Genomic DNA, 23,325 nt, shown 5'->3' with positions numbered 1-23,325 from the left:
TAGCTGTTTGCGGATGATCAACGCGAGACAGAAGTTATCTTGTTCGACCGTTTGATCCATCTGAAGCTTTCATACCGTTCAAAGGCCAATTTTGGTTGCTCCATCGCCCCCGACACAAATCCCGCCAGGAGCTTCAAAAGTCAAACAAGCTGCAAACGTCTGATCTTCGCCGCTAGTCTCGGGCTACCATTGCATCCCAGAACTCCGTATCTCGATAAATATCATGTCGAGATCATCGAACAAACGCCCTCCCGAAACCGACGTGTCCGATTCAAGCCCAAAAAGGCCCCGACCCCACTCTAATCGCAGCGTTTCGACAAACAGCGATAACAGCGGTGCATCCTCCCACAACACCGCCTCACACGAGCTAAGCTCGCCAAGTTCCCCTTCTTCCTCCTCTTTAGCTCCTACCCCTTATTCGGCTTCCTCATCATCGTCGAGTGGTCGCCGCGATCGTGATGATTTAAGTTCTGTCGCGCCCAACGGCGACGCTGTACATTCAGTACCGAGCGAAGATGAGGAAAACGAGCCTATAATACTCACACGCCCTAAACCTCCTATGTATCGCATCCCTACTTCCGACCTATCAGCGCGTCTCGCGGCATTTCTCCCCGCCCTCAGAGCTGCGAATGACAATCTCGAAAGAGACATTGCTGCAGGAAAAGTAATGAGTGCCGAAATTCACGATGATAGTGAGGACGTCGATGATCGCGCCGATGGTGAAGGTCGAAGGACCGATCAGTACATTGAGATGGTCAGCGGTGCTTCCTTGTATCTGTCGAAAGAGTGTTGAGCTGATATCTAGACCCTAGAATCTCGGCCTTGGAGTCCTGGAACAGAAATCGGATGATGAGTCTGAGGCTAGTAGTGACAGAAGCCCTGATTCTTCCAATGGTGAAAGTGAGGGCACCCGGTGGTCCAGAGGCGATACAGATGTCTTGGATAGGTTAATGGGGAATAAACCCATAACAACAAGGCCAATAATTGAAGAGATGGAACAATGATATCCATCACAGCAACATACCAACTGGTGCCCAAACTTCTTTGGCCCACCTTCTAAATAATATTTTCTGGATACCTTTAGCATCTTGATATACGCTTTCTTGGCTACCAGGATTTTGGTTTGATTTATGATACCCAAAAACATGCAGTTTCCAATATAATCTGAATTTTATATTTCTCCAAGTCGTACCAAAAGGACGCATTTGCAAAATATGGACTCTTTCTTTTTGCCACCAAAAAGAAGAATACTATTTTAGATAAAGGGAAGAGTACATGTTAAGACTTCAACAGGTATGAAAACAAGGCCCAGCCCAAGAAACAATGAACATGACATTTAAAGGGAGAAATTGAGGGCGCACAGAGAACTTGTTCGCTTTGAATCAACGTTTCTTGTCAACATCGCCATAGTCATCAATTACTATTATATACGCAGAAATAAGACAGAGGGCGAAGGGAAACAGTCGTCAAAGAAATCTAAGTCTATCTTTAAGTAATTTGCTTGACACGACATTGCCAGCCGGAATCCTTGCTGAGAAGGGGAAGACTAAAGAATAAAGTGTTAGCATGCCATCCACGCCGAAATGAAGGGAGGAAATATCAATTCCGGATATTTCCTTACCTGGCACCCAAACACCATCCCAGCTCATTTCCATCGATTTTCTTTGCTGTCTTAACTTCTCTATCAAGAGGCATCTCATAGCCATGATGAAGGAGTGAAAGCATAAAGTTCAAATCCAAACAATATTCGGGGCGACCCTTTAGTTCTTCTAAAGCGTCGGCGATTCCACTGAACACACCCCAGCTACCTTCCCCAGAGCAAACTGTGCTTGTCAAATGTTGAAGATCGCGCAGAGTAAACGAATCAGGCATTCCAAGCGGAGCCGTGCGGTCATAAAAGTACGAGAAAATGTACACATCCTCTCGGGCAAACGTTTTGGCAAGGGATGGCTGATGGATACCATTGAACGAGCAAGGTTTAAGAGCGCATTCGGCATCTTTCCGGAGAATTTTGTCAGCAATGCTGCGACATTGAGCTGCCGCTGAGGAACCCTCCTTTGGGCCAACCATTTTGACCTGAAGCTTAGCTCCAAGGGGATGATCCTCAGCAAGTGTGACGTTGACAGCGGCTTCCATGCCGGGACCAACGCAAGGATTAATAATTGGGTCAGAAAGCCAAGATCGGTCTTCACCATTAGAAGTGTGCATTGTTTCAACGATAGCTTTATGAACTGCGTTCCTGGCTGCCATGAGCCCGTAGCCGAGATGTGAGTGTTGATATAAGGTGAATTTTCTGCCGCCGAAGGTGAGCTCATATTTATGATCACCGTCTTCCATCTGGTCCGGAACTTTGAACATCGGTTCAAAAACAATTTGAGTGGAGCCTCCTCCGAGGTCAAATATAGCAGCTGTGGGGTTTTGCTCAGGGCTACCAATATTCCCGAGAAGATAGTTGGTCGTGATCCATGCATATACACCCTCGTCTTTTCCATCCATAATCTCGACTCCGCCTTGCTCCTTCGACACAACCGGGAATGGATACACCGTTTCTAATCGATGTCGTACCGCTTCCAAAATCTTTTGGCTAAGCTCTGGGCCAAGCATACGTAATCCCGCTGTCGCTTTAACAGCCACCGGCGAGCAAGATCTGTACTCTTCCGGCACCGTATCTAAAGCCACCTGCATCAAAGGGTCGAGACTCTTTGCAGCCCCTTCTGCGTCTCCACCATAAGAACTGAGTCCAGCTCCGCCTTTCCTCTTTTCTGTCATCTTAAACTCCTCATGTTCAAGCTCGGGGGTAGGGCCGCAGTTATTGAATCGATAGACATGAATTCTGGAACCAGTACTTCCAGCATCGATCATCAACGCGTATTGAATTAGAGGCTTCGAGGGGTGATGTGGTTTCGTGCATTTCGACGTTGCAGTGTGACTTCCGATGGACGTGGATGGGTTACTCGACGGCGAGAGAATGTATATGAAAAACAGCAAAAGAGCGAGGACACCGCCCGTTTTCAGGTATCTTGTCCTCTGGCTTTGTGTCATAACGACGGCTAGGCAACCTTTCCCTAGCTCCAATAAAGACTGGTCCCCACGTCTGGCCAGGATTTCGAGGCGCTTTTCCTTTCGGTTCGTACGCTTTCGGGTGGTGGGCTTTCGCCTGAGAGAGGATCGTGAATCTAAGGGCGTCGAAGTACTAGTATTAATTGTAGTCTCAAAGGACATACGGTCCTGAACAAACAACGGCTTGTGCAAGAAATCAACGCAATAAAACAATCCCAGTCAGGGGTATTCAGCGAGTGGCACGCCCTCGAAGAGTCATAGATGGAAAAGCGACGCGATCAAGAATGGGTAAAAACTGAATCTGCACGGTATTCAGCTATACATTCCTAAGTCCCTACCCCTTTTTTTTCCCCGTAAAACTGACAAGAAAATTGTAGTGAGGACAGAAGTTGAGAAGCCAACTGGAAGTTTCGCGAGACGGCAAAATCAGACTCGGACTGTGGCGCGGAAAGTGTGGCTCGATCCCTGCTCGCCCTGTATTTCTTGGCTTTCAGAAACATCACAGGATTAACGCCGTCAATTGTCGTGCAGCTACAGGTTCAACAAAAGAAAAGGATCGATTTAGTCTCTCATCTGATTTATCAATTCACACTCTTGCTCTTCAAAGCTACCATGACACACACACCACCCGTGTTTTCCGCCGCCCAAGCCCTCCGGTCTGCGTTCCTTCCGCGTATTCAGACCCACGCGCGACGCCCAGTTACAGGGTCCCTAAACGTATACAAGTTAAAGAGATTAAATCATTCAGAACGTCAGCCTCTGCAGCATCGTTTCGGTGCTCGTGCCCAGCAGATTCCGTGGCCAAAGATTCCCACAACCCCCTCACTCAAAGCCCCGCGAGACGAGGCCATTCGGCATCAGCGAGTACACATTGTGGAGGAGGATGGATCGATAGGCCCGGCAATACCGCTCCGACAAGTACTCGGCAGATTCGATCGCACAGAGTACTCCCTCGTTGAGTTGATATCGCCATCCGAGAATTATGGCTCTATTTGTAAAATCATGACCAAACGGACATTGCGCGAGCAAGAATATGCCAGAAGCCGAACGTCCAAACCCAAGCCCGCGAAGCAAATTGAGTTGAATTGGGCAATTGATCCCAATGATCTTGAAAACCGGCTGAATCAGATGGAGTCGTTCATTGCCAAGGGGAAGAAGGTGGAATTGATATTGACTTCAAAAGCTCGGAAGAGAAAGGCTACAGAACCCGAAGCGCAAAAGACGTTGGCAGCAGTGAAAGAGAAAATACAGGAAATTGGAGCTATTCAGAGCAAGAAAATGCAGGGACGACTGTTAGGCCATGTCCAGTTCTTCTTGGAAGGGAAGAAGTAGTGGGTGTATAACATCATCGTGCACCTTGTCGATTCGTTGAGATGAAATGTGGTTATATTGAGGCCTTGTTCACTTTTTTCTACAATATACCCCTTAGACAGATTGGTTTCCACTTCTTTGCGAGTCTTCCGTACGGAGTACGTATACTGTAATTTCGAGAGTCCTTCGTCTTCCGCAGCTTTGTCCGTATGGGGATGATTTAGCGCGGTTCCTCCACAGTGTACTTGGTGAGCCCGTCAAATCATGTTCCACAACTGTGGCGCAGTCAATGCTGGAGACCAGGGCTGCGCTCTGATTGGCTAGCTCTGTTAGGAGGGTGCTGAGTAAGCAACCTTGTTCGGAAAAGTTTTGGGAGAGGAAGCTGTCGCAGCGTCAGAAAAATTTTGTTTTGGAAGTTGGGACGACGGGAAAGCAGCCTTGCCAATTCCACCTCTTCTTTCATTAAAGGATTGTCAAGATGTCGAACATTTCTAGATCTCTCAATGTCCTTCTCAGGACCAGCAGAATCTCTCTGCAAAGACCGAGAGCCGTCAATCCTGTCCAACATGTCTTCGCTCGAGACAGACTGGTTGCTCGGGGCATGGCGACCGCCTTCGAGAGAACCAAGCCCCACGTCAATGTTGGTAGGTTGCATAGCAGATTTAATCCGTTGTTTTCTCAGCTAATATTCAAAAGGCACCATTGGTCACGTCGATCACGGAAAGGTTGGTACCAATCCGAGCCACTGTTCGAATCTCTCCCTAACGATCTCCACAGACAACCTTGACCGCAGCCATCACCAAGCGTCAAGCAGAGAAGGGCATGGCCAGCTTCTTGGAATATGGTGCAATTGACAGGGCTCCTGAGGAGAGAAAGCGTGGTATCACTATCTCTTCTTCGCACATCGAATACCAGACAGACAACCGACACTATGCCCACGTCGACTGCCCTGGACACGCCGATTACATTAAAAACATGATTACTGGTGCAGCCAACATGGATGGCGCAGTTGTCGTCGTTGCTGCTTCAGACGGTCAAATGTATGCAACCGAGAGCACTCCCGGATCTTGGTTTAAATGGCACTAATATAAAGACAGGCCTCAAACTCGAGAGCATTTACTTCTCGCCCGTCAGATCGGTATCCAAAAAATCGTCGTCTTCGTGAACAAGGTTGATGCCATCGAGGACAAGGAGATGTTGGAGCTTGTTGAATTGGAGATGCGTGAACTCCTAACCAGCTACGGTTTTGAGGGTGAAGAAACTCCCATCATTTTTGGCTCTGCTCTCTGTGCCCTCGAAGGAAGACAACCCGAGATCGGTGTTACCAAGATTGATGAGCTCTTGCAGGCCGTCGACACCTGGATTCCCACTCCTCAGCGTGAGACTGACAAGCCCTTCTTGATGTCCATTGAGGAAGTGTTCTCTATTTCCGGACGAGGAACCGTTGTCTCCGGCCGTGTGGAGCGTGGTATCCTCAAGAAGGACTCCGAAGTTGAAATTGTCGGCGGTTCGCCCGAGCCAATCAAAACCAAGGTTACCGATATCGAAACCTTTAAGAAGTCTTGCGACGAGTCTCGCGCTGGTGATAACTCCGGCTTGCTCCTACGAGGCGTTAAGCGTGAAGATATTAGCCGTGGCATGGTCGTCGCTGTCCCAGGCAGTGTCAAGGCCCATACTGAATTCTTAGTTTCGCTTTACGTCCTTACCGAAGCTGAGGGTGGGCGCAAATCTGGATTCAGCAGCAAGTACCGCCCACAGATGTTCATTCGCACTGCCGGTATGTAATACTGCGATAATTTCGTTGACATGGTACTGATTGAATTCTATAGACGAAGCCGCTCAGCTCAGCTGGCCCGGAGAAGATCAAGACAAGATGGCTATGCCAGGAGACAATATCGAAATGATTTGCACCACCTTGCACCCAGTTGCCGCCGAGGCTGGCCAGCGATTCAACATTCGTGAAGGTGGAAGGACCGTCGCTACTGGCCTTGTCACCCGTGTCATTAAATAAACAATTTGAACTACGCTCTCTCGCCATTACTACCATTTCATGTACCACTTTTATAAGCACGCATGCTAAAACAGGTGAATTCTGGGGTACCAATAAACGGAGTCTGTGTCTTGACTGTACATCATGTTAATTTTCGTGTGGGTTCATTTGCTACTTTGGTCTTTTTTACACGGGAAGGAATCTACATGTAACAATATGATATAGCTTCTCTCGACTCTTCTTGACTTGTTATTTTCACACGAATTGAATGATCTTAATTCCAGAGCTTCTATTCAATGGCATATTCCTATCGCGTTAGGTATGGCTCGTGTTTCCAAAGCCGGCAACGGCCCGGACTTCTCGTCTGTAAGAAGAGATAGTCTGGTGAAGATATCCCGGAAATCAAACTTTACAATCGCAAGGTTCACGTTCCATTCATTATCGCCACCATCTTTGTCCTATGTTATACCCAAATAGCGATACATGATTATTTGGAGAGCCGTTTCCACGCTTCACAGTTTTGAAGCACTCCCGAAAACGAAAATATCACCACTCGCAGTACCTGAAGTCGAGAGCAGAAAATCTGCGTGTCCGAGAACCACCGGCCGCAATTCCATAACATTGTTCGACAATTAACAGACCAGCCTTAACGCACAGATCTTCATTCTTGAATTTACCGTTTTGGGCAACGTATCCGACGCCTCCCTCAGTGCCCTCGACTTTCTTCCAACTGACACACTTCCTGTGAAAGTGACCACGGCAGTAAGCCGCGACGGCTCTCTTGGCATCATCTTTGCTCATGCAATTTTCACCTTTGGCCTCGTGGTGGCATATTGCAGCAAGAGTGCTGGACGAAAAGGCCGCCAGCGCTACGGTGACGGCGGAGAGGACGTGCATGGTTAACTGGATCGGGTGCTGGCTGGCTCTCTATGTGAGACGAGTACTGTTATATTTATCACATAGATATCATCTTACCTCGAGAAGAGGAAGCTCTTCAAAAGTGTCGGCTTGAAGTATACTGACGGGGATAGCAGAGGTGCTTGCGGAGAATTGAACAATGATTTTTCCTGCTCAGCGGAAACCAGTGATTTTACATATCTCTCTTCACTTTCCCCCTTTTCTTCTTCTCGCTGGCAACGCCGCCCCAGGAGATACGTCAGTTGGCCTCAAATCCTCGTCTAGGAGCCACATCTCCAGAGGGGGACCTTGAGGTTGCCGTTGCATTGATTATCCAGAGGAATTTGGATACTTCATATTCTCTAAAACAATATCGAGTCAAAGATAGAAATTTTGAGCCCACTGGTGGTCCAATCATTCGCAAGATCACCAGACTTGATGGTACCCTGACGAAAGCATCGAATACATCTCTACTCCGTAGACGATGCATATTTATATGATTGGCTCGATATAATCAACAATTATTGGTCCGTTGTTTTGAAATATTGGGTGACAGGTCGGTACGGCTGAGCTGTGTAGATAACTCACTACGACGTTTACCTGAATTTTAATCCGCAATAAAAACTTTTAAGTTTACGCGCGCGATTATCAGGATGCTAGAGATTATAGGCTCAACACGGCTATTGGTATATTATCGATCCGCAACAGGTGCCGTAGTATCTGATTTGTTCGGAAGAGACCGTCTGCAAGGCCAAGCGTCGCCTATTTATACCTGAAAGTCTTCCATTCCGGGGGCCTTTCATAGCACTGATTGATACAGTAGGACACGACTCTGAAGTATGTGGCCAGATTGCTATGCAACGTGGGTCCATCCTGAGACAAACTCGCATCTGCGCCACATCTTCCCGAGCTTTCGAAGGGAAAAAGTGAAATCATTCGTTCGTTGCTTCTCGGAGACATGAAGAGTATATAGTACAGTCCTCCGAGTTTGAATACTGTTTAGCAGAGCCGTGTTGAACCTGAGGATTCCGGTTTTTAACCTTGAGCAATCTCCTGGTCAGCGCTTTGTACTCCCTGAATATATATATATATATATATTCATATATATCCATATATATATATATACAGCTAGCGCATTTCAACCACCAGGCAAGCTCCCCACGCAAGCTGTTCCACGCATCTAATCATCATAGGTTGCATTTGGAGCGTAGATCATCAAGCTTAGATGAGGTAGTCGCGTGTATGGAAACAGAACACACAAGCCTTGTTTAAATTCCCAGTGAAAGGGCGATTGGCTAAAACCAAACAGTTTCGATATCCTCCCACAGATGGCATAGTACATAAGCGGAGATCACAACAGGAGCCATGCCATAATTTGTTAAGGTTGCTGAAAGAGTATCTATAGAGTCACAGGCCCAGGCTAGAGGTAAAAATAGTATAAAACTTCCATGGAAAAATTTCTTCACTGTGATAACCGCGGAGCGACCAGAGCTGTATACATAGCATCATTTTTCAAATGCCTTCAGAAGGCTATGTGAGCAAACACATGCGTCTATCCATTAGCATCAAGTCTAGCATTGATGGAGGCGGGAAACATCCACTGTTTCCCAGTATTGGGTAATAGATGGGTCAATTTCCCATAGATATTGGACTAAGCTAGGATGTATAATCACAATGTCATGTGTGATCGTTCTGAACCTTATCTAAAGTAGGAGGAACCACAATGTCAGAGAATAGCCTTCTTGTGTGAATCAATCTATTCAATGTTTGGAAGGTGATTGCAACCAGGAGAAATAAACAATATCCACAGGGCTCTGCGAAGCAGGGCTGGTAGTCTTATTATTTGGCCAGCCGGATCTTCCAAGGAAGCATGTGGATGTCAACAAAATTTGCGAATCGCGTTTAAGATGTCAGTGGCTATAGGGTATATTTTGTCATCATATCAAGCAAATCCAAGAACTCGGTCAGGCATAATTGATATCAGCAGAGATGGCCTTCACCACATCAGAAGCAATGTGAGCCGCTGAAGGAGGACATGGGCAGAAAAGTCCCTCCTCCCCAACCACGAACCCAGATTCATCAGTGGGTTTGAGCACATTGTTGAAATGAGACATGCACGTCAAAAGGCGGTTCGCAAGTCAAGGTAGAAAGCAACATGAAAAGAGTAGAAATTATACTCGCCATGGAGGAAGTGAGACTGAGTGGCAAAAGAAAGTACCTGGAATAATGCCAAGATTGGCGCGATCGGCGACTCGGTGAAGCGTAAGTTAGTTAAGCTCTCGGCAAGGAAGCTGGTTCGCCGAGCCTTACCAAGCCACGAGGGACAGTTAGTTAACTGGTTAACTAATAATGTCGCTAGCCGGATATAGTTAGTCAGTTATTCAACCTCCCTCAGTTCCACCTTGGTTCCCCCCAAATACATTGCATCGCTGCCCTGCTCAGTACCTTTGTGTGAATTACAAACTAATCACTTGCTTTCACCTTTAATGCATTTTCACTTTTGTTATTATGGCGATATATATATATATTTATAATAATGCCCCATTCTTTGGAACGTGACAGCTTCCCAAGCAAAAGTGGAAGATCAAACTGTCAATATATATTCACAATAAAACCAACATTCTTTAGATACAGTGACTTGCAAATTCGAACAGATACCCTTAAATATTAACAAGTGGGAGGTTGAAATACAAGAAACAGATTTTTGAAAATCAAAAACAGACCCTCACTCAATTCCTTCTTATCTTCAACTCCAGCAAACTCAGCTCTATTATCTTGCCTTCTCTGCATCCCCAGCCTTGTTGTTTGACAATGTCATAAAGCCTAGCCATGTCTATTGGTTCAGGATTTGGGCATTGATAATACCGCGGATTTCCTCATAGTACTCGGGTGTCATGCCGGTCCAATCCATGCAAGAAGTGCCGCAGGGAATGGGTGTGGGACCTCCCGAAGTGTTGCCGTCAAGGACTGTGGCGAGTACCATGCAGCTGGTAGGTAGACCCTCCACTCGAATATCGTTTTCGTTAACGGGCCCAGTGATTGTGATGTGGCCTTTCAAAGCATCATTATAGCAGTCGTCCCAGTTATGTTGAGGCACGCCAGGAGGTGCAGGGCCCGCGCCGTCCCTTCGGACACCAAGCTCTTTTCTGAGCTCCCGGGCCATCTGTCGTGCGTGAATGTAGGCAGAACGACGGTGTTTGCAGGACTTTGTGACTGCGCAGGTGACGCCTACGCTAACTCCTCCGGAAACGATACCACCGACGACACCAGAAATGATACCAGCGCTGATTCCACTAGCGGCCACTCCAGCGGCCGCTCCAGCAGCACCTCCAGCAGCTATAGCAGTGCCAAGGGCGGCAAAAACTGGAGCGGGAACTCCCTGAAGGAAGACGAGACTGGCGAGGACGGGCGCGACGATGGTGATGGCTTTCATCTTGATCGGTTTCAGAGTGGATTTCAGAGTGAATAGGATATCTGGCGAAGTTCGATTTTGGGGACAGGAGGGTATATAGAGAAGTAATCTTTTGCAAGTGGTGAGTTGAGTGCGGACGATGCTGTTGTTGCTGGTAAGAATACTCGCAGCTAGACAGGTCGAATGCAGCCCTTTTATAGGCATCTCTTCTCTCCCAAAATGGCTTTTTAGGGAAAGCGATATGATTGTTTCAATGCCTGTCATTCAGCGAAGGATGATGATGAAACTACATTCTCCTTCGAAGGATCCAACCTGCTCAAGGAGCTGCAAATTCTCCATAGCCACAATCCCACATTTGTCCGATAAGGGCCGAAAGTATTGCCATCCAGAAGTTACCTAATAAAGGAACTATGGGGATAGAAGCAGGAGTCTAGCACCCTATATGCGCAGAGGGGTTTCAATCCTACTGTATCCTCAGCAGAATTGTTGGTAGTTAGTTATGAGCCTAATTGTTTGCCCTGGCATACATATGAGTGTGGGATGCTGATTCCAGCACTGCGCTAAGTCATATTGCAACGAATTCAAGATCAAGTGCATGCGCAATCTCAATTTTAGTGGGATGAATAAGACGAGTAGTCTGGATTACCTAGTTTGTAGATGGAAGAAAATGATCAAAGAACAGCCACACTGCCAGAGATTGGATCAGAAATAGATGCCAGATGTTTCATGTCTCGCATGGTTTGCCTATGTTTAAAGATAGAATCAAATTTTGTTGCTCATGCATGGGGCCAGGTAGCATCCCTCAGCTGTGCTTCTAAGGCTTACTTTGGCTGTTTCAAACCTTCACTTTGTTAAACTTTTTCACTGGTTAAATATTAACTAGAGAAGCTAGCTAAATTTATGTAGCAAAGTGATTGAGTGACTCAGGAATCTCCAGAAGGTTAGATCCCGCTGTCACTTGCAACCACAGCACCACATCCGCACTGATGCGTAGAAGTAGCTAAGCCGACAAACACATGGGGTTTGGCCCCCGCATTGCATGAGTTCATTCTTACATTGTTGATTGAACCTGCATCAATGATGTATAAAGCCATGGTTTTGGAATCCCCCCTGAGTCTTGTCAATCCAGACCACTAGGTCACTCAATTGTTCCCACAAGCCGATGTCTTTGCGATCGTGATATAGATTACTTCTATGTCTTCTGACCCAACTCCAACTTCTGCAGCGCCCCGAATATACTCCCTACTGGTTTCATTTGAGCATCACTGTCATGCGAACCGCACTGTCATCATGCCTGCCCGTGCTCAGAATCCTTGCTTCAACGTTCATGGCGTGGAAACTCCTCAGCCTAGCCACCAACACTTCCCATCCCGCTATGGTAGTCCTTTCAGGATCTATGGAACCCGCTTTCCAGAGAGGTGATATCATCTTCCTCTCGAATTGGACTCAGCAGGTGGAAGTCGGAGATATCCCTGTCCTTTGGTTCGAGGGAAACCCATTGCCGATGGTCCATCGCGCAGTGGAAGTGCAGTACGAGTAAGTATGAGCCAAGCTTTGTTCCTATTTTATTTCTTCGTAGTTTTATTCATTTCTTCCTTCCCCCCCGGGACATGCCTTCGATTCGGAGACCGAAAGGTGCAGAAGAAGATACTATGTGTTTCAGGGATTGGGGGTGGCTGACTTCTCGCCAAAGTGGGACCGGCCGACAGTTAATCATGACCAAGGGCGATAACAGCAAGCTAAGAGATGTGGCGCTGTACCCTCCTGGTCAAATATATGTGTACCGAACCCAGGTTGTTGGCATGGTGCGAGGGTATGTGCCTTATTTGGGTTGGGTGACAATTGCCTTCAGGGAGGTTCCCTGGCTTAGGGAACTGTTGATTATTGGCATTGGTGCTATAGGGATGTTTCAAATAATGCTTGGACAGGAAGAAAAATTGACTGGGAAAGGATGAAAGAAAGAGTAACTGGTCAACGAACATGGCTTTATCATCGATGTGTGCTGTTATTGGATTATGAAGTACCAAGCCCACAGATTGCAAACTTAATCACGTACTTCAGATAATTCGTCGTGATGCTTATGCCCAAAACATGTACATACATATCCATTTTTGGCTGACAGAGACTGATAAATAGAATCTGAAAGGTATATTCCACAATTAATCACTCCACGCCTACCTACTCCATACTCTGGATCCAATTACTATGCGCCTTTTCAACGTTGACTCTAAGACTTCGCATTTAACATAAGAGATTCGATCATCAACGCCTGTTTGATTGACAAACGCAACGCTTTCGGATACAACCATCTCGGCACCATCCAGAAAAACCACGAAAAAACCCATACGAGTCCCAATATTCTCCCCACCACACGCAGTTTGGAATTCCGCCGCAGCTCCAACTCAATCCATGTGCCCTTGACTGCGTATTTCCAGAGCCTTGCCACGAGGATTTCGACCGCGACAACAACAAAATTGGCGCAGAAGAACAATATATCAAGGTGCGCAAAGCCCTCGCCCGTTCGCCATGATGCCAGGGCGTGGGCTAACCCGGACAAGAAGAAGATCCCAAAAGCTTCTACTGTCTTTGCGACGCCAGTGGTGAGCTGAAGATGTAGAACTCGCTGGATGATAATTCGCGTCCACTGAGAAAGCGTTGGTGTCGCAATGCGGTGCCAGAAGCGGCCCCAGAACCGACGCACAGTCCACGCATCGGCGATATTTCCGAACAATGATGGCCAGTCTTCTGGATTGTCGAGACGGAGGATGGCAACAAAGAAAATGGCCAGAATGGCGTGACACGATTCGAGAAACACAAAATTAGCCCAGATCCATGAAACACTTATGAATGCGCGCAGTAGGAACTGGTGTCTGGAGATGGGATCAACATCCTCTTCATCAATGCGAATACCGAGGAGAGGTCGGATGATTGGAAGTTGATCTGGTGTGAAATCGAGAACGTTGCTGTTTGCGAAGAGATGTGCTTGAATTTTCTTGACAAGCATGCGGTCTATGATGACGATGGCGGCCACTTTAAGGCCGCTTCGGAGCGTGAAAAAGAGCAGAGATCGCCAGGGCGTAGATCCCGGGCCCGGCTGGCGGAATTTGAGGTGCCGGGGATTGTTCCAGATGCGACATGCCGCAGAGATGGTGTGTCTGTTCGGCCGGAGAATGACACTGCTGCTAGAAGCGGCAGCAGGAGTGTTATCTGGCTTTGCGACGAGCGAGTGCTTTTGCATAAACAGAATACTAGGAAGGATAAGCATGAAAATGGTGCTTGTGAAGGCTGTATATGAATCGAGCCCTATAATACCGCCCAGTGCCTTTTTGCTGTCAATGGAAAATAATGACCAAGCTGCTAGTAGCCATGTCGGTAAGAGGAAGACGCGGTGGTATTTGGCGGGGAAATGAAGTGCTCCTGTCGTCACTATGGTAGAGGCCACGAACAGGAGGGAAGGTCTGAAAGTATTCAGCAAGAGAGAAATCAATGAAATCATTTTTCTGTTTGCTTTGCTAGTAAGAAACGATAGCTAGTTGCTGACAGCAGAGAGCGAAAATGGGGGACATGGCCGATATTTGCACTGGGCGGCATGTCACAGTTATAGTCTAGCGCAGGAAGAAAAGAACACGATGAGACCGCAGGAGCATGGCTCCGTGGGTGGCGTAGAATCCGATCCATCAAAATATCTCTCTGTTGGGTAGCCACATGTAGCCCAGAGATGGGAGAGCATTTGATGTTGTCGCCGGCCCCATGTCTAGGGCAAGGTTGGTGATGGCTGTGGATATGCAGGGGCTAATCCTTTGACGTTGGTAACCCCAAAATAAATAATGTTTCGGTTAGTAAAATAATCCCATGCAGCTTTGATTAAGACCGAAAGTCGAGAATAGTAGTCACGGCTGTACTTTGCGTCCATCAGAGATATATTAAATCGGTTGTCTCTCTTTCATATCGCATCCTCACACCCAACCTCCATTATGATCTATCTCTTAGACTGCAGCCCGAAAATTTCTTGTTGAACATCCTACGAATTTTGATCAAGTTCCCTTATTCCCGAGATGTCTTTCAAGGATTCCTCTGTGTCTACAAGACCATCGTCCGAGTATACTGGTGTGTATGAAAAGGCACCACCTGTGAGAGGTCATCGTGTGAAGCTCCTCATCATCGGGATCATCAGCGGCGTAGTAATTGGGACTGCCCTTGGTATAGGTGTTGGTGTCGGCTTGTCGGAGAGGAAATAATGAGTATGGTCGGTGGTAAGTCACATGGCGAACACCCTGTGTATGTAGTTACCGTTAATCATTATCATGATAGAATAGACGAGCATTTGAACCGAGGCGTTTAGCCCCAGTCGTGATGAGTGGTGACCTCTAGTGGATAAGGAGACGTTCGTATGATAGCGGCCGCTGCAATTGGTGTGGACTGATCGATATCGATGGTTTTATCGAAGTGATGGTGAACTGGAGTTAGCTAGGGAGTGTGATGCTCAAGTTCGTCGGCTTGAATATCTGAGGCGTAGCCAATTTATTGCAACCCCATCTAATACATGGCGCCTCCGAATTTTCAAACTAGAGTGTAATCGAATCTTCGTCATGTAAAATTGATTCGCAGGCTCTTACTCAATACTCGTAGCAATGGTCCTGTTCTGGCTGTCAAGGAACCAGATCCTCATTCCCGTGATGATAGCCATGACGGCCCATCGGTCTCCCAACTCGCCCGTCTTTCCACTCCCCATGAAGCGAATGTTAAAAGGCTTGTTCATGGACCAAACCGGCTTCCACCCAAATACCGCGACAACTTCGACCTCACAGCCATCCCCCCATCCATCACTACCATTTCCTTCGAAATTGGCTGCTCCAGACCCATCCTTGGAGGAGGCCGACGTGGGCCTGGAGCGAAAACGTAAGAGCTTAACCGCATGTTTTGCATAGTCTGGGTCGTCAGTCTTCAGTTTTCGCCATTCGAATCGCTCGCGTCGGAAGCCGTCACGGCCAACCTCAATCGAGAAGCGAAACACAACAGTTTTCCGGTCACTCAAGACACTGGCGCGCATAATCTCTGTCACCGAACTTGTGTCCCCTTGCGCAGCGGGATCGTTGGTCAGGTTGAGGCCCGGGCCAGACGACGGGGTTAATGGTGGAAGGGTGATAACGCTGATAGGTGATTTGAGATTCCAGCCCTTTTGCTCACTGACGACGGCCAGCGCGGGGTCCTTGTCACTCGGGCCGTTATAGAGGACAACGCAGGGTATGTTTGGCCCTTTCGAAGAAATGCCAGCATGTGTTGAAGCAGTGTAAAGTTTGTGGTTGGTCGAATCGCCTAGGTGGAAGACCCGAGTGATTTTCCACTGATAGTACGCACTCAAAGCAGTGGGGAACGGGTGATATGGCGAGACAGACTGGTTCATCGAGAAATGGGCGACGGGCGATACATGTTGACAGGTGGAGAATGGTTGTGATGGCGGCTCGCATGGTGAGTATGGCGGTGGTGCGATGTCATTTTGCTCTGTCGTAGCCGCCTCTGCTTCGTCGCGGTTGCCCATATTGATGGATCGGCTGCTTTTTCGGTACGAGCTCGTCCTATCGTTAGAAGCGAGCAGGTTAAATGTCGCGCTTGTTTTTTGAACCTCAAGTTTTGAATCGGGTGGTCTGAAGCCAGAGGAGGTATACGGTGTATTCTTGCATCATGAGGGAGGACACCTCTGATTTCCGGGAGCTGCTCAGTTTTAATGCGCGACTGTTTGGCGAGAGAACTCCAACCTGCCCAACAGTGATCCTACATATGCAGCTACAGTAGCAGCGCAGTTTTGCCCTTAAATTAGAAACAGCCCGCTGCGCCACACCAGGATGTTAACTAAATATGCAAGGGGCGATTATAGCGCGAGCCAGGGTCAGCATCCAAATGGCATTGTTCCACTGAGTGGGCTTGGGGAATGGGGATATCAAAACATCATATTTCCAGCGTTATATTGAGCTTTTCAGGCCTTAAATAAATAGGGTTGGGGAGCCACTTCGTCGATTTATAAGAAAGCATGAAAATCGAGAAGGCAAGCAGGAGATGGTCACTGGTGATGTTTGGCTCCGTGTGCGCCACCTTGGCTGTGCGTAGTACCTCCTGTCTGCATTCCGCTTCTTCGCCCAAAGGGTCAAGAAAGACACCCAGAGAAATATGGCTCCAACAATTATCTTCTTAGGTGATAAGGCCATGCGCAATAGAAATTGAAAGGCGGTCCTCTAAAAGGATACCCAATGTCAATAGGACCACCCGGCAGCCCTGAGAAAGGAGCCCTTGGCCGACGATTGTGCCAGGACTACGGAGTATAACATGTATCATTTTTCTGTCTGCGCCTCTATGGGGGAGACCTGTCGCTCCACAGACCCGGATGCGAAGAGCATCCGCGATCACACCAATAATCCTGATTTTCTTCCAGGCGAGGTCATCCTCAATCTCTTGCAACCAAAGATGGACAAAGAAGAGGGTCGAGGTGGCTACCGCGCGGTTCTTGTCAATGGTTTTCCGAGACGCAGCGCAGGATGTCTCTATTGAGGAGCAGGTGAAAGGCCTTCCCATCCTGCCTTCGTCTGTGATCACCTTGTGCCGCCTGGAAGGCTTCACGGCTGAGAGGCGCAACGAAATTTTGGGGGGGAGAGAGCTAGATTGTGCGGCCGGGTGTTGCGATCCTTCCCAATTGCCCCGAAAGATAGAGCGAAACTACATTCTTGAGCCGAAGGCTCCCCGGACGGGATGAATACACCAATGAGATGCTTTGGAAAAAGATATCGTCAGCATGAAGAGAAGACCGTGAGTATTGTGGATCGGTATCGTCGAGTACATCCTCAAAGATGTTATAATTATTGCACTCTATTCGTCCCTAGAGGATCTTTCCAGCATGAACTAGGTTGATTCGAGCATAGAAAAGGAAATGTCTCATGATGCCCGTCTTAAAACCCAGCAGCAGAAAGCGATTTGGAGCAATCTCAATGAAGGCTGAGGTCCAATATACAGGATACCATGCTGGGCTAGAAGGCTGATGAGTAGGGCATCTGACCAGCGAAACTCCGATGTGCACCATATACTGAGAAGAGAATGACATAAAAGTGTTAATATCCTGGAAATCTCATTGAAGTCCGTGGACTGTGCTGAGTCCTTTAAAATGCCTGCCTAAAGCCCCCAGAAAAATGTTCTTTCGCCAGAACATTTAACTGAGTGCTCCGCACTCCGTACGAAATCAATCAAATAGGGAATCCCAACACTGGTTCAACTTTATTATTGGCTCAGTTTGTTCCAAAATCCGATTCCCAGTCGCAGCCGTGGAAGTCCTTGCTCAATGATAAGCCGAGAAACTCTAATTTTGTTTGCGGATAGAGTACGGAGTACGGAGTATTGATGTTGGGTCAAAGATGTTATGGGCCTGCAAGTTTCGGTTGCATCTTCAACAAGACTCCGCGAAATCAGCAGGCAGGGCCTCAAGTAGTTATGCAAGCCGGACTTTTCGACCGCATGCTCCGGCTAATCATTGAAGTGGAATGCAAACTCTGCTTCAATGATAAATCCAGAGGTTTTCTTAACAGTGGGAACAAATGCTCACCGCCCGGTTTTACGTCTCGACGATCTTGGCTGTCGAAACTTTGAGAGGATGCTTATTTTAATAGAGACATGCTTTTATCGCCACATAGAACGTGGCCTACGCAATCGAAACAAGAAATGGCCAAGCTAAAGTGCGCCCGGATCCTAAGGCTCGTTATGTCCTACTGTAGTTCGAGGTCGACTCACCCTCCGAAACCGCAAAGATTGTTCGTAGTGTCAATCCCAATCTTATACGTTCTGTCGAGCAACTTTTGGCTAGCGTAGATCGCCCCGTTTCACGACGTGTACGGAGTAGAAAGGGCAATGTTAATATCGTGTTCGATCGGACCGATTTTGAACATGGGGTACGGAGTAGACGAGGTGGAACTGGAACGTGAAATCTCAGTGGATCCCAATGACGAGGTTTCTATGGAACGAAAGCGGTCCGCTCTTGCGGAGATGCACGGAAAAATCGACGCGGTTAGAAAAGTATTCAAGATCATTCCTTGCGGTTGAACCAATGGGCAAACAATCGGCGGATTTCGCAACAAGTAGGGTGGCTGCATTTAAACTCCCGTCCCGGGAGGTTTGAGGAACGGCCCTGAAGGGAGCACGGGAAGGGGTTGACGTATAGTTAATTATCACAATTATCTGACTTTCACTATCACTTTACCGTGTCCTGCATCAGCGATTTCCGTCAAGTTGGGCCACCCGCGCCCAAAGTAAAGATTCCTCATCAGACGACATATAAATGCATGCACGTCGTGCTTCGTTAGGAATGTGCACTTCGTACACGCAATTGGTAAAGGTCTCCACCAAGCACATCAGCGGTTGCAAGTAACTTATTCGCACTGCGGCGGCATCCAACGCGTCTGGCTGGAGATCTGGTATAGCCATTGTTCCGATGGGCCGGGTTTGGGCTGACCGGGCTGGGAGAGTAAGTATGAGGCGGCCATGATGCTTTCCACGACCCGTTCGAAGGCAGCGAATGTGATTCCACATGTGCTCTCCTCTCAGGTTACACAAGAGTCCTGGGGCATTGACATCAAGTGACATTTCCATGGCAGCTAAGAGGGGGGGAAGGGGGAGAGTTCTTCCGCAAGGGCAAGACAGAGTGACAAAGTGTCGCGAATTGAGTTTTGCTGCCAAGGCGGGTCGCCTATCAGGGTTTGAATCAAACCTTGGGTGCATCGTCGCGCCTCCGCCACTCTCCCTGAGGCGTCGAGGACGGGGATGACGAAACAACCCCCTTCGGTTTTACCAGAAGATCCGAGCCAGGAACTTGCCGAAATTCGCTTGCTCAGGCCTCATGGTGAGTACAACATAAGGCGTTCGAGCAGCAAATCAGAATATGATGCCTCACTTCATCGCTGCCTCCTATTCCTGATCCAGCTAGTTTGTGTATGCTTTTTCCTTGCCCATTCTCCCTGGAATCCAACAATCTCTCTGGCCCCAGAACGACCCTTCTCTCTTCAAGCCCATTTGTTTTCTCTCCTTCAGGGGTTTAGGAATCTCTCAAGTCTTCTCAGAGGTTGGTGTATGCACATTTCTTTCCCAATCATCCGCATGCAGATTTAGGTTGTGCATGATGCGGGCTTGATGATTTGGAATCTTTATTAGTCGCATTCTAAAAGGTCTCGAGCTTGGAAGGTTTTCTTCACGAGGTCCGCCCAGTGTCCCATTTTGGTGCGAAACAGCCGGGTTTGAAAGGGGAAAAAAGGAACAAGGAAGAGCCCAAAAAAGATTTGTCAAACATGTCGACCACAACCTTGACGGATTCGCTGTGGCAGCGATCGAAGAAGAAGATTCCGCTCTTGGGGCGCATTTCGAAACTGAAAAATGGTGAGTGTTGCACCCCCTTCAATTATTCGCTTCCGAAGCTTTTGGAATTTTTTTTCCCTTTTGCTCCATTTTGTCAAGTTTCTATTCGCTGTTGGTCGACTAGGGACTCGTGGGGTCTCCATCTATTAATCTCCTTATGAGTTGCCCAGAGAGCAACCCCAGCCGCACAGATCAGGCGCCGCGGCGGGTTGATCCTCTCTATGAAATCACCCTCGACGCATCCTCACCGGCACCTTGATCGTGTTACGATGTGGAACTGTGCTTTTGATTTTTTCTTTTTGTCCACCAACGATGCCAATCCCTCTATGTCTCGTGGTACACATCATGGTTCCGGATCGGCCTGTGTTATATTATTTTCACTATAGTGGCATGATGTTGAAGGTTTAATAGGCACACTCACGGCTGAAAACGAAACCGACGCAGCAAAGGCTGCGCATGCGCGACGGCGGGAACAGGTCAGGAGAGCCCAGCGGTGAGTACATAGTTGTGAGACAGCTCCGCGGATCACGGCCAGGGTTCTTATAATTTTCTATACTGCCAGCAATCACCGAGAAAGAAAGGAAAATTATATCAAGGCCCTCGAACGGGAGTTTCGTACCTTGCGCGATGAGGAGGATTCCATAACGATGGAGACGCAGAAAATAGTGGACGAGAACAAGATACTTCGTGATATCATGCTTGCGAATGGAATCCCATTTCCGGGAAAGGCCCAAGCTCCAAGTGCCCAGACTCGACCACCCACTATCGTTAGGGTGATTGGGAATCCCGGTGATGAGCAGCGCTTACAAGTTTCTGTGGATGGTGCTCTCGACAAGCCACGGATATTCCCGCCAGACCCAATAGATCTAGACAGCCGAAAGATGCCAACTCCAGACCAAACTCCCTGTTGCCTGCAACCTGCCATTACGAATGACTCTCCGAATGCCGCCTCACAAAGCCCTCCGAACCATACTGTAGGACCAAATCATTGCAACCATGCAGTGCTGCCAACGTCTTCCCAAGGCCATCCCCTCGGATTAGATGCCACGCAAGTTGGAGTTGATTTTGTTCTCTTGTACATTCACCCTATCCCCCCCACCAAAAAGTAAATCAGGACGGTTGCTGACTTAGTTATTGGAAAAGCTTGGAACGCCACTGCTTACAACATGCAAGGACATCTTGTGCAAAGTCCCCATTCTCTGGTCACATTCTTACTTTCCAAACACCATTGCTTGCCAATGGTCCGGATGTACTTCATGATAATGACACATGGGAGATTCCCGCCTGCCATCTTGATCGGCTTTTTGACCTCGCTGGGGCGTTGAACCTTGAAGGTGATATAACTCCAGTGCAAGCATGGAATAGGATTAAACAGCACTCCTTGTTTCACAAGCTTAATGCGGAAACTTTGCGAAATTTGACTGTACAGCTGAGAAAGGAAGTCCAATGTTTTGGGTACGTGTGATTCCTGAGTATTCTTGGGTGTTCTAGGCTGCCTTACTCTGGAGATGGTGCTGACAGATGACTTTCAATTAGGTTCGGAGCTGTGATTGATGAACAACTGTTCAATATGTATTTGGAACAGGCCTTCCGTTCACTCTAAGTATCAAAGCATAGCCTCACAGTGTTTCTTTTGTTATTTTTTCTTTCTTTTCTTCATTTGCTTGCTTGGTGTTTTAGAGCAAGCGACCCAAATTGCAATTTTCATCCTAATTGTTTCAGGCAAAACTCTGGTGACATCATTTCAAGGATCCGCATTGTCAGATTCTCCTGAAGATTTTTTTTTCTTTCGCTCGCCTTGTTTGCTTTCTGTGGAAAATTTTTTTTATTTCAGTATTGTTTCTGGAATCACATTCACAAAGCGTTCACATGTATCAGATAGCCGAGAACAGCCATTTCCTTTTGCTTGATTATACCCTGCATCGCGCCTATATCTCCCATCTTGTTGCATGCTTAACCTCGAAAGCAGCTAGATAGTCCCTTATTTCCTTATACCTCTCAAATGGTTCGGTTTGCGCGAAATCAACATGATGTGCAATCTTGCGCCACCCAGAGAATAATACAAACTCGTCTTTCTCCGCACCATCCTTCCCAGATTCCTGTTCACGATCGATCCTCCACCCTCCACAGATTGGCTGCGGGGCCGTGAATTCGACCAGGGACTGCTTATTCTTCTCGAATGTAGCCACAAAACTATCCTTCTTCCCCGCGGCTATGAAATGTCTCACAATCGCAACTATTGGTGCTGAGAATGGCATGATGCCTTCTGAACCTTCCTTAGTCGCCAGCTGGTCAATGTCCAAATGAAACATCCACTCCACGGTAAGCAAATTCTCTAAAGCTTCTAACAATGCCTGGTTTTTTTCTGAGGGAATCCATTGATCGACATGCTGGGTGAGGCTGGTCCAGTTGCCGATGATGTAAATATAAGAAGGGTCTTCGACCTGCGTAAAGAAGTGGAATGGGTAGCCAGTGAACGATTCCATAGCGTGCTTTGCGGATCGGAGGGAGGACTGAAGAGCGGCATTGTCGACAGTGATTGTGGGTTTAAGATGAAGAAGGGCAAGCTCAGTGAGAGGCATAATTGCTTAGGTTTCCGGTTGAGATTTTCGCTCAACTTGTGTTTTGAGGATGGATATCAGATTTACTCGAGGAAGATTTGGACAGGCGTTTGGAGATTTAAATTCACGCGGTTTCCGTCGTCTCAGGACGTAAAATACTTTCGCAAATATATACTTCTCCGTTCTGTCCCTGTAGATTCGATGCTTTGTGATTTTGGTGTTCCGAGTATGCTTCTCAAAATTCGGGTTTCGAGATCGGTGGCCTCAAATTAACCCTAACTGCCTGAGTTCGGGATGCCGAGGTTTCGCCCCGTTTGCCCAAAGGAAGCTCCGGGTGCACGATATTGAACAGGCTCACCTGGAATGATTGGCAAATATATGGGAATAAAATAGGAACCAATGTAATATTTTTGAGACAGGCCTCGTGGAAGAAGAAGAAGAAGAAGACGACGAAGAAGAAGAAGACAAAGTTATCCTCATGAAATACTGTGTCCAGGGCCCAATTTTGACGTATGCTTTGTTGCCTCGTAAGCCCAGAACAACAACAGCGCTGCTTGATAATTGGTCATGATTTAAGCTTGAGGATGCACCACATAAGCTGAATTGCACACTAACACGCAATCACCCCACCACACACATATTCATTGTCCTAGTTCACTAGCTGTTTAGTAGTGTGTTAACTACAGTAGTCAGATGGCGCACAACAAGCA

General features: G+C 47.6%; 13 protein-coding genes across 13 annotated transcripts; 6 read left to right on the top strand and 7 right to left on the bottom strand.

The window, feature by feature from the left end:
- Window positions 1–18: 18 nt before the first annotated feature.
- CIMG_09005 (uncharacterized protein) lies at window positions 19–1,076 on the top strand. The gene is made up of 2 exons (XM_001239383.2): window positions 19–754; window positions 813–1,076. The coding sequence occupies exons 1-2, from the start codon at window positions 224–226 to the stop codon at window positions 1,002–1,004; spliced, it is 723 nt and encodes a 240-aa protein (XP_001239384.1). The 5' UTR covers window positions 19–223; the 3' UTR covers window positions 1,005–1,076.
- A 150-nt stretch (window positions 1,077–1,226) lies between these two features.
- CIMG_09004 (guanosine-diphosphatase) lies at window positions 1,227–3,434 on the bottom strand. The gene is made up of 2 exons (XM_001239382.2): window positions 1,622–3,434; window positions 1,227–1,546 (listed from the first exon to the last, which is right to left on the bottom strand). Exons 1-2 carry the CDS (start codon window positions 3,220–3,222, stop codon window positions 1,489–1,491), a joined length of 1,659 nt encoding a protein of 552 aa, XP_001239383.1. The 5' UTR covers window positions 3,223–3,434; the 3' UTR covers window positions 1,227–1,488.
- Window positions 3,435–3,620: 186 nt separating this feature from the next.
- CIMG_09003 (translation initiation factor IF3) lies at window positions 3,621–4,489 on the top strand. The gene has a single exon (XM_001239381.2). It carries the CDS (start codon window positions 3,673–3,675, stop codon window positions 4,390–4,392), a length of 720 nt encoding a protein of 239 aa, XP_001239382.1. The 5' UTR covers window positions 3,621–3,672; the 3' UTR covers window positions 4,393–4,489.
- A 304-nt stretch (window positions 4,490–4,793) lies between these two features.
- On the top strand, window positions 4,794–6,653 carry CIMG_09002 (translation elongation factor Tu). The gene is made up of 5 exons (XM_001239380.2): window positions 4,794–5,015; window positions 5,068–5,096; window positions 5,149–5,411; window positions 5,469–6,148; window positions 6,201–6,653. Exons 1-5 carry the CDS (start codon window positions 4,850–4,852, stop codon window positions 6,380–6,382), a joined length of 1,320 nt encoding a protein of 439 aa, XP_001239381.1. The 5' UTR covers window positions 4,794–4,849; the 3' UTR covers window positions 6,383–6,653.
- A 254-nt stretch (window positions 6,654–6,907) lies between these two features.
- On the bottom strand, window positions 6,908–7,258 carry CIMG_09001 (uncharacterized protein; the record flags this gene model as incomplete). The annotated part of the gene is made up of 1 exon (XM_001239379.2): window positions 6,908–7,258. One exon carries the CDS (start codon window positions 7,256–7,258, stop codon window positions 6,908–6,910), a length of 351 nt encoding a protein of 116 aa, XP_001239380.2.
- Window positions 7,259–10,091: 2,833 nt separating this feature from the next.
- Window positions 10,092–10,691, bottom strand: CIMG_09000 (uncharacterized protein; the record flags this gene model as incomplete). Its single annotated transcript, XM_001239378.1, has 1 exon — window positions 10,092–10,691. One exon carries the CDS (start codon window positions 10,689–10,691, stop codon window positions 10,092–10,094), a length of 600 nt encoding a protein of 199 aa, XP_001239379.1.
- Window positions 10,692–11,940: 1,249 nt separating this feature from the next.
- CIMG_08999 (signal peptidase I) lies at window positions 11,941–12,625 on the top strand (the record flags this gene model as incomplete). The annotated part of the gene is made up of 2 exons (XM_001239377.2): window positions 11,941–12,206; window positions 12,364–12,625. 2 exons carry the CDS (start codon window positions 11,941–11,943, stop codon window positions 12,623–12,625), a joined length of 528 nt encoding a protein of 175 aa, XP_001239378.2.
- Window positions 12,626–12,655: 30 nt separating this feature from the next.
- On the bottom strand, window positions 12,656–14,166 carry CIMG_12261 (uncharacterized protein; the record flags this gene model as incomplete). Its single annotated transcript, XM_012358316.1, has 1 exon — window positions 12,656–14,166. The coding sequence occupies one exon, from the start codon at window positions 14,164–14,166 to the stop codon at window positions 12,898–12,900; it is 1,269 nt and encodes a 422-aa protein (XP_012213739.1). The 3' UTR covers window positions 12,656–12,897.
- A 902-nt stretch (window positions 14,167–15,068) lies between these two features.
- CIMG_08998 (uncharacterized protein) lies at window positions 15,069–16,424 on the bottom strand. The gene has a single exon (XM_001239376.2). It carries the CDS (start codon window positions 16,207–16,209, stop codon window positions 15,283–15,285), a length of 927 nt encoding a protein of 308 aa, XP_001239377.1. The 5' UTR covers window positions 16,210–16,424; the 3' UTR covers window positions 15,069–15,282.
- A 274-nt stretch (window positions 16,425–16,698) lies between these two features.
- CIMG_08997 (uncharacterized protein) lies at window positions 16,699–17,697 on the top strand (the record flags this gene model as incomplete). Its single annotated transcript, XM_001239375.2, has 2 exons — window positions 16,699–16,767; window positions 16,926–17,697. The coding sequence occupies 2 exons, from the start codon at window positions 16,699–16,701 to the stop codon at window positions 17,211–17,213; spliced, it is 357 nt and encodes a 118-aa protein (XP_001239376.1). The 3' UTR covers window positions 17,214–17,697.
- A 1,220-nt stretch (window positions 17,698–18,917) lies between these two features.
- On the bottom strand, window positions 18,918–19,295 carry CIMG_12259 (uncharacterized protein; the record flags this gene model as incomplete). Its single annotated transcript, XM_012358315.1, has 1 exon — window positions 18,918–19,295. One exon carries the CDS (start codon window positions 19,293–19,295, stop codon window positions 18,918–18,920), a length of 378 nt encoding a protein of 125 aa, XP_012213738.1.
- Window positions 19,296–19,590: 295 nt separating this feature from the next.
- On the top strand, window positions 19,591–21,964 carry CIMG_08996 (uncharacterized protein). The gene is made up of 6 exons (XM_001239374.2): window positions 19,591–19,764; window positions 19,884–20,075; window positions 20,466–20,547; window positions 20,617–21,129; window positions 21,198–21,509; window positions 21,591–21,964. The coding sequence occupies exons 2-6, from the start codon at window positions 19,988–19,990 to the stop codon at window positions 21,655–21,657; spliced, it is 1,062 nt and encodes a 353-aa protein (XP_001239375.1). The 5' UTR covers window positions 19,591–19,764; window positions 19,884–19,987; the 3' UTR covers window positions 21,658–21,964.
- CIMG_08995 (uncharacterized protein) lies at window positions 21,832–23,021 on the bottom strand. Its single transcript, XM_001239373.2, has one exon. The coding sequence runs from the start codon at window positions 22,634–22,636 to the stop codon at window positions 21,983–21,985; it is 654 nt and encodes a 217-aa protein (XP_001239374.1). The 5' UTR covers window positions 22,637–23,021; the 3' UTR covers window positions 21,832–21,982.
- Window positions 23,022–23,325: the final 304 nt, after the last annotated feature.

Source organism: Coccidioides immitis, assembly GCF_000149335.2.
Source record: "Coccidioides immitis RS genomic scaffold supercont3.5, whole genome shotgun sequence".
Classification (NCBI taxonomy): Eukaryota; Fungi; Ascomycota; class Eurotiomycetes; order Onygenales; family Onygenaceae; genus Coccidioides; species Coccidioides immitis.
This window is presented reverse-complemented; position numbering and strand designations above follow the sequence as displayed.

Coding starts and splice junctions, on each gene's coding strand:
- CIMG_08996 (XM_001239374.2), top strand. CDS start 19,988: ATGTCGACCACAACCTTGACGGATTCGCTGTGGCAGCGATCGAAGAAG. Junction 21,130..21,197: donor GGAGTTGATTTTGTTCTCTT/GTACATTCACCC, acceptor TTATTGGAAAAG/CTTGGAACGCCACTGCTTAC. Junction 21,510..21,590: donor AAGGAAGTCCAATGTTTTGG/GTACGTGTGATT, acceptor ACTTTCAATTAG/GTTCGGAGCTGTGATTGATG.
- CIMG_08998 (XM_001239376.2), bottom strand. CDS start 16,209: ATGGGCAACCGCGACGAAGCAGAGGCGGCTACGACAGAGCAAAATGAC.
- CIMG_09002 (XM_001239380.2), top strand. CDS start 4,850: ATGTCGAACATTTCTAGATCTCTCAATGTCCTTCTCAGGACCAGCAGA. Junction 5,016..5,067: donor CAAGCCCCACGTCAATGTTG/GTAGGTTGCATA, acceptor AATATTCAAAAG/GCACCATTGGTCACGTCGAT. Junction 6,149..6,200: donor GATGTTCATTCGCACTGCCG/GTATGTAATACT, acceptor TGAATTCTATAG/ACGAAGCCGCTCAGCTCAGC.
- CIMG_09005 (XM_001239383.2), top strand. CDS start 224: ATGTCGAGATCATCGAACAAACGCCCTCCCGAAACCGACGTGTCCGAT. Junction 755..812: donor CCGATCAGTACATTGAGATG/GTCAGCGGTGCT, acceptor TCTAGACCCTAG/AATCTCGGCCTTGGAGTCCT.
- CIMG_08995 (XM_001239373.2), bottom strand. CDS start 22,636: ATGCCTCTCACTGAGCTTGCCCTTCTTCATCTTAAACCCACAATCACT.
- CIMG_09003 (XM_001239381.2), top strand. CDS start 3,673: ATGACACACACACCACCCGTGTTTTCCGCCGCCCAAGCCCTCCGGTCT.
- CIMG_09004 (XM_001239382.2), bottom strand. CDS start 3,222: ATGTCCTTTGAGACTACAATTAATACTAGTACTTCGACGCCCTTAGAT. Junction 1,547..1,621: donor GGATGGTGTTTGGGTGCCAG/GTAAGGAAATAT, acceptor TTTATTCTTTAG/TCTTCCCCTTCTCAGCAAGG.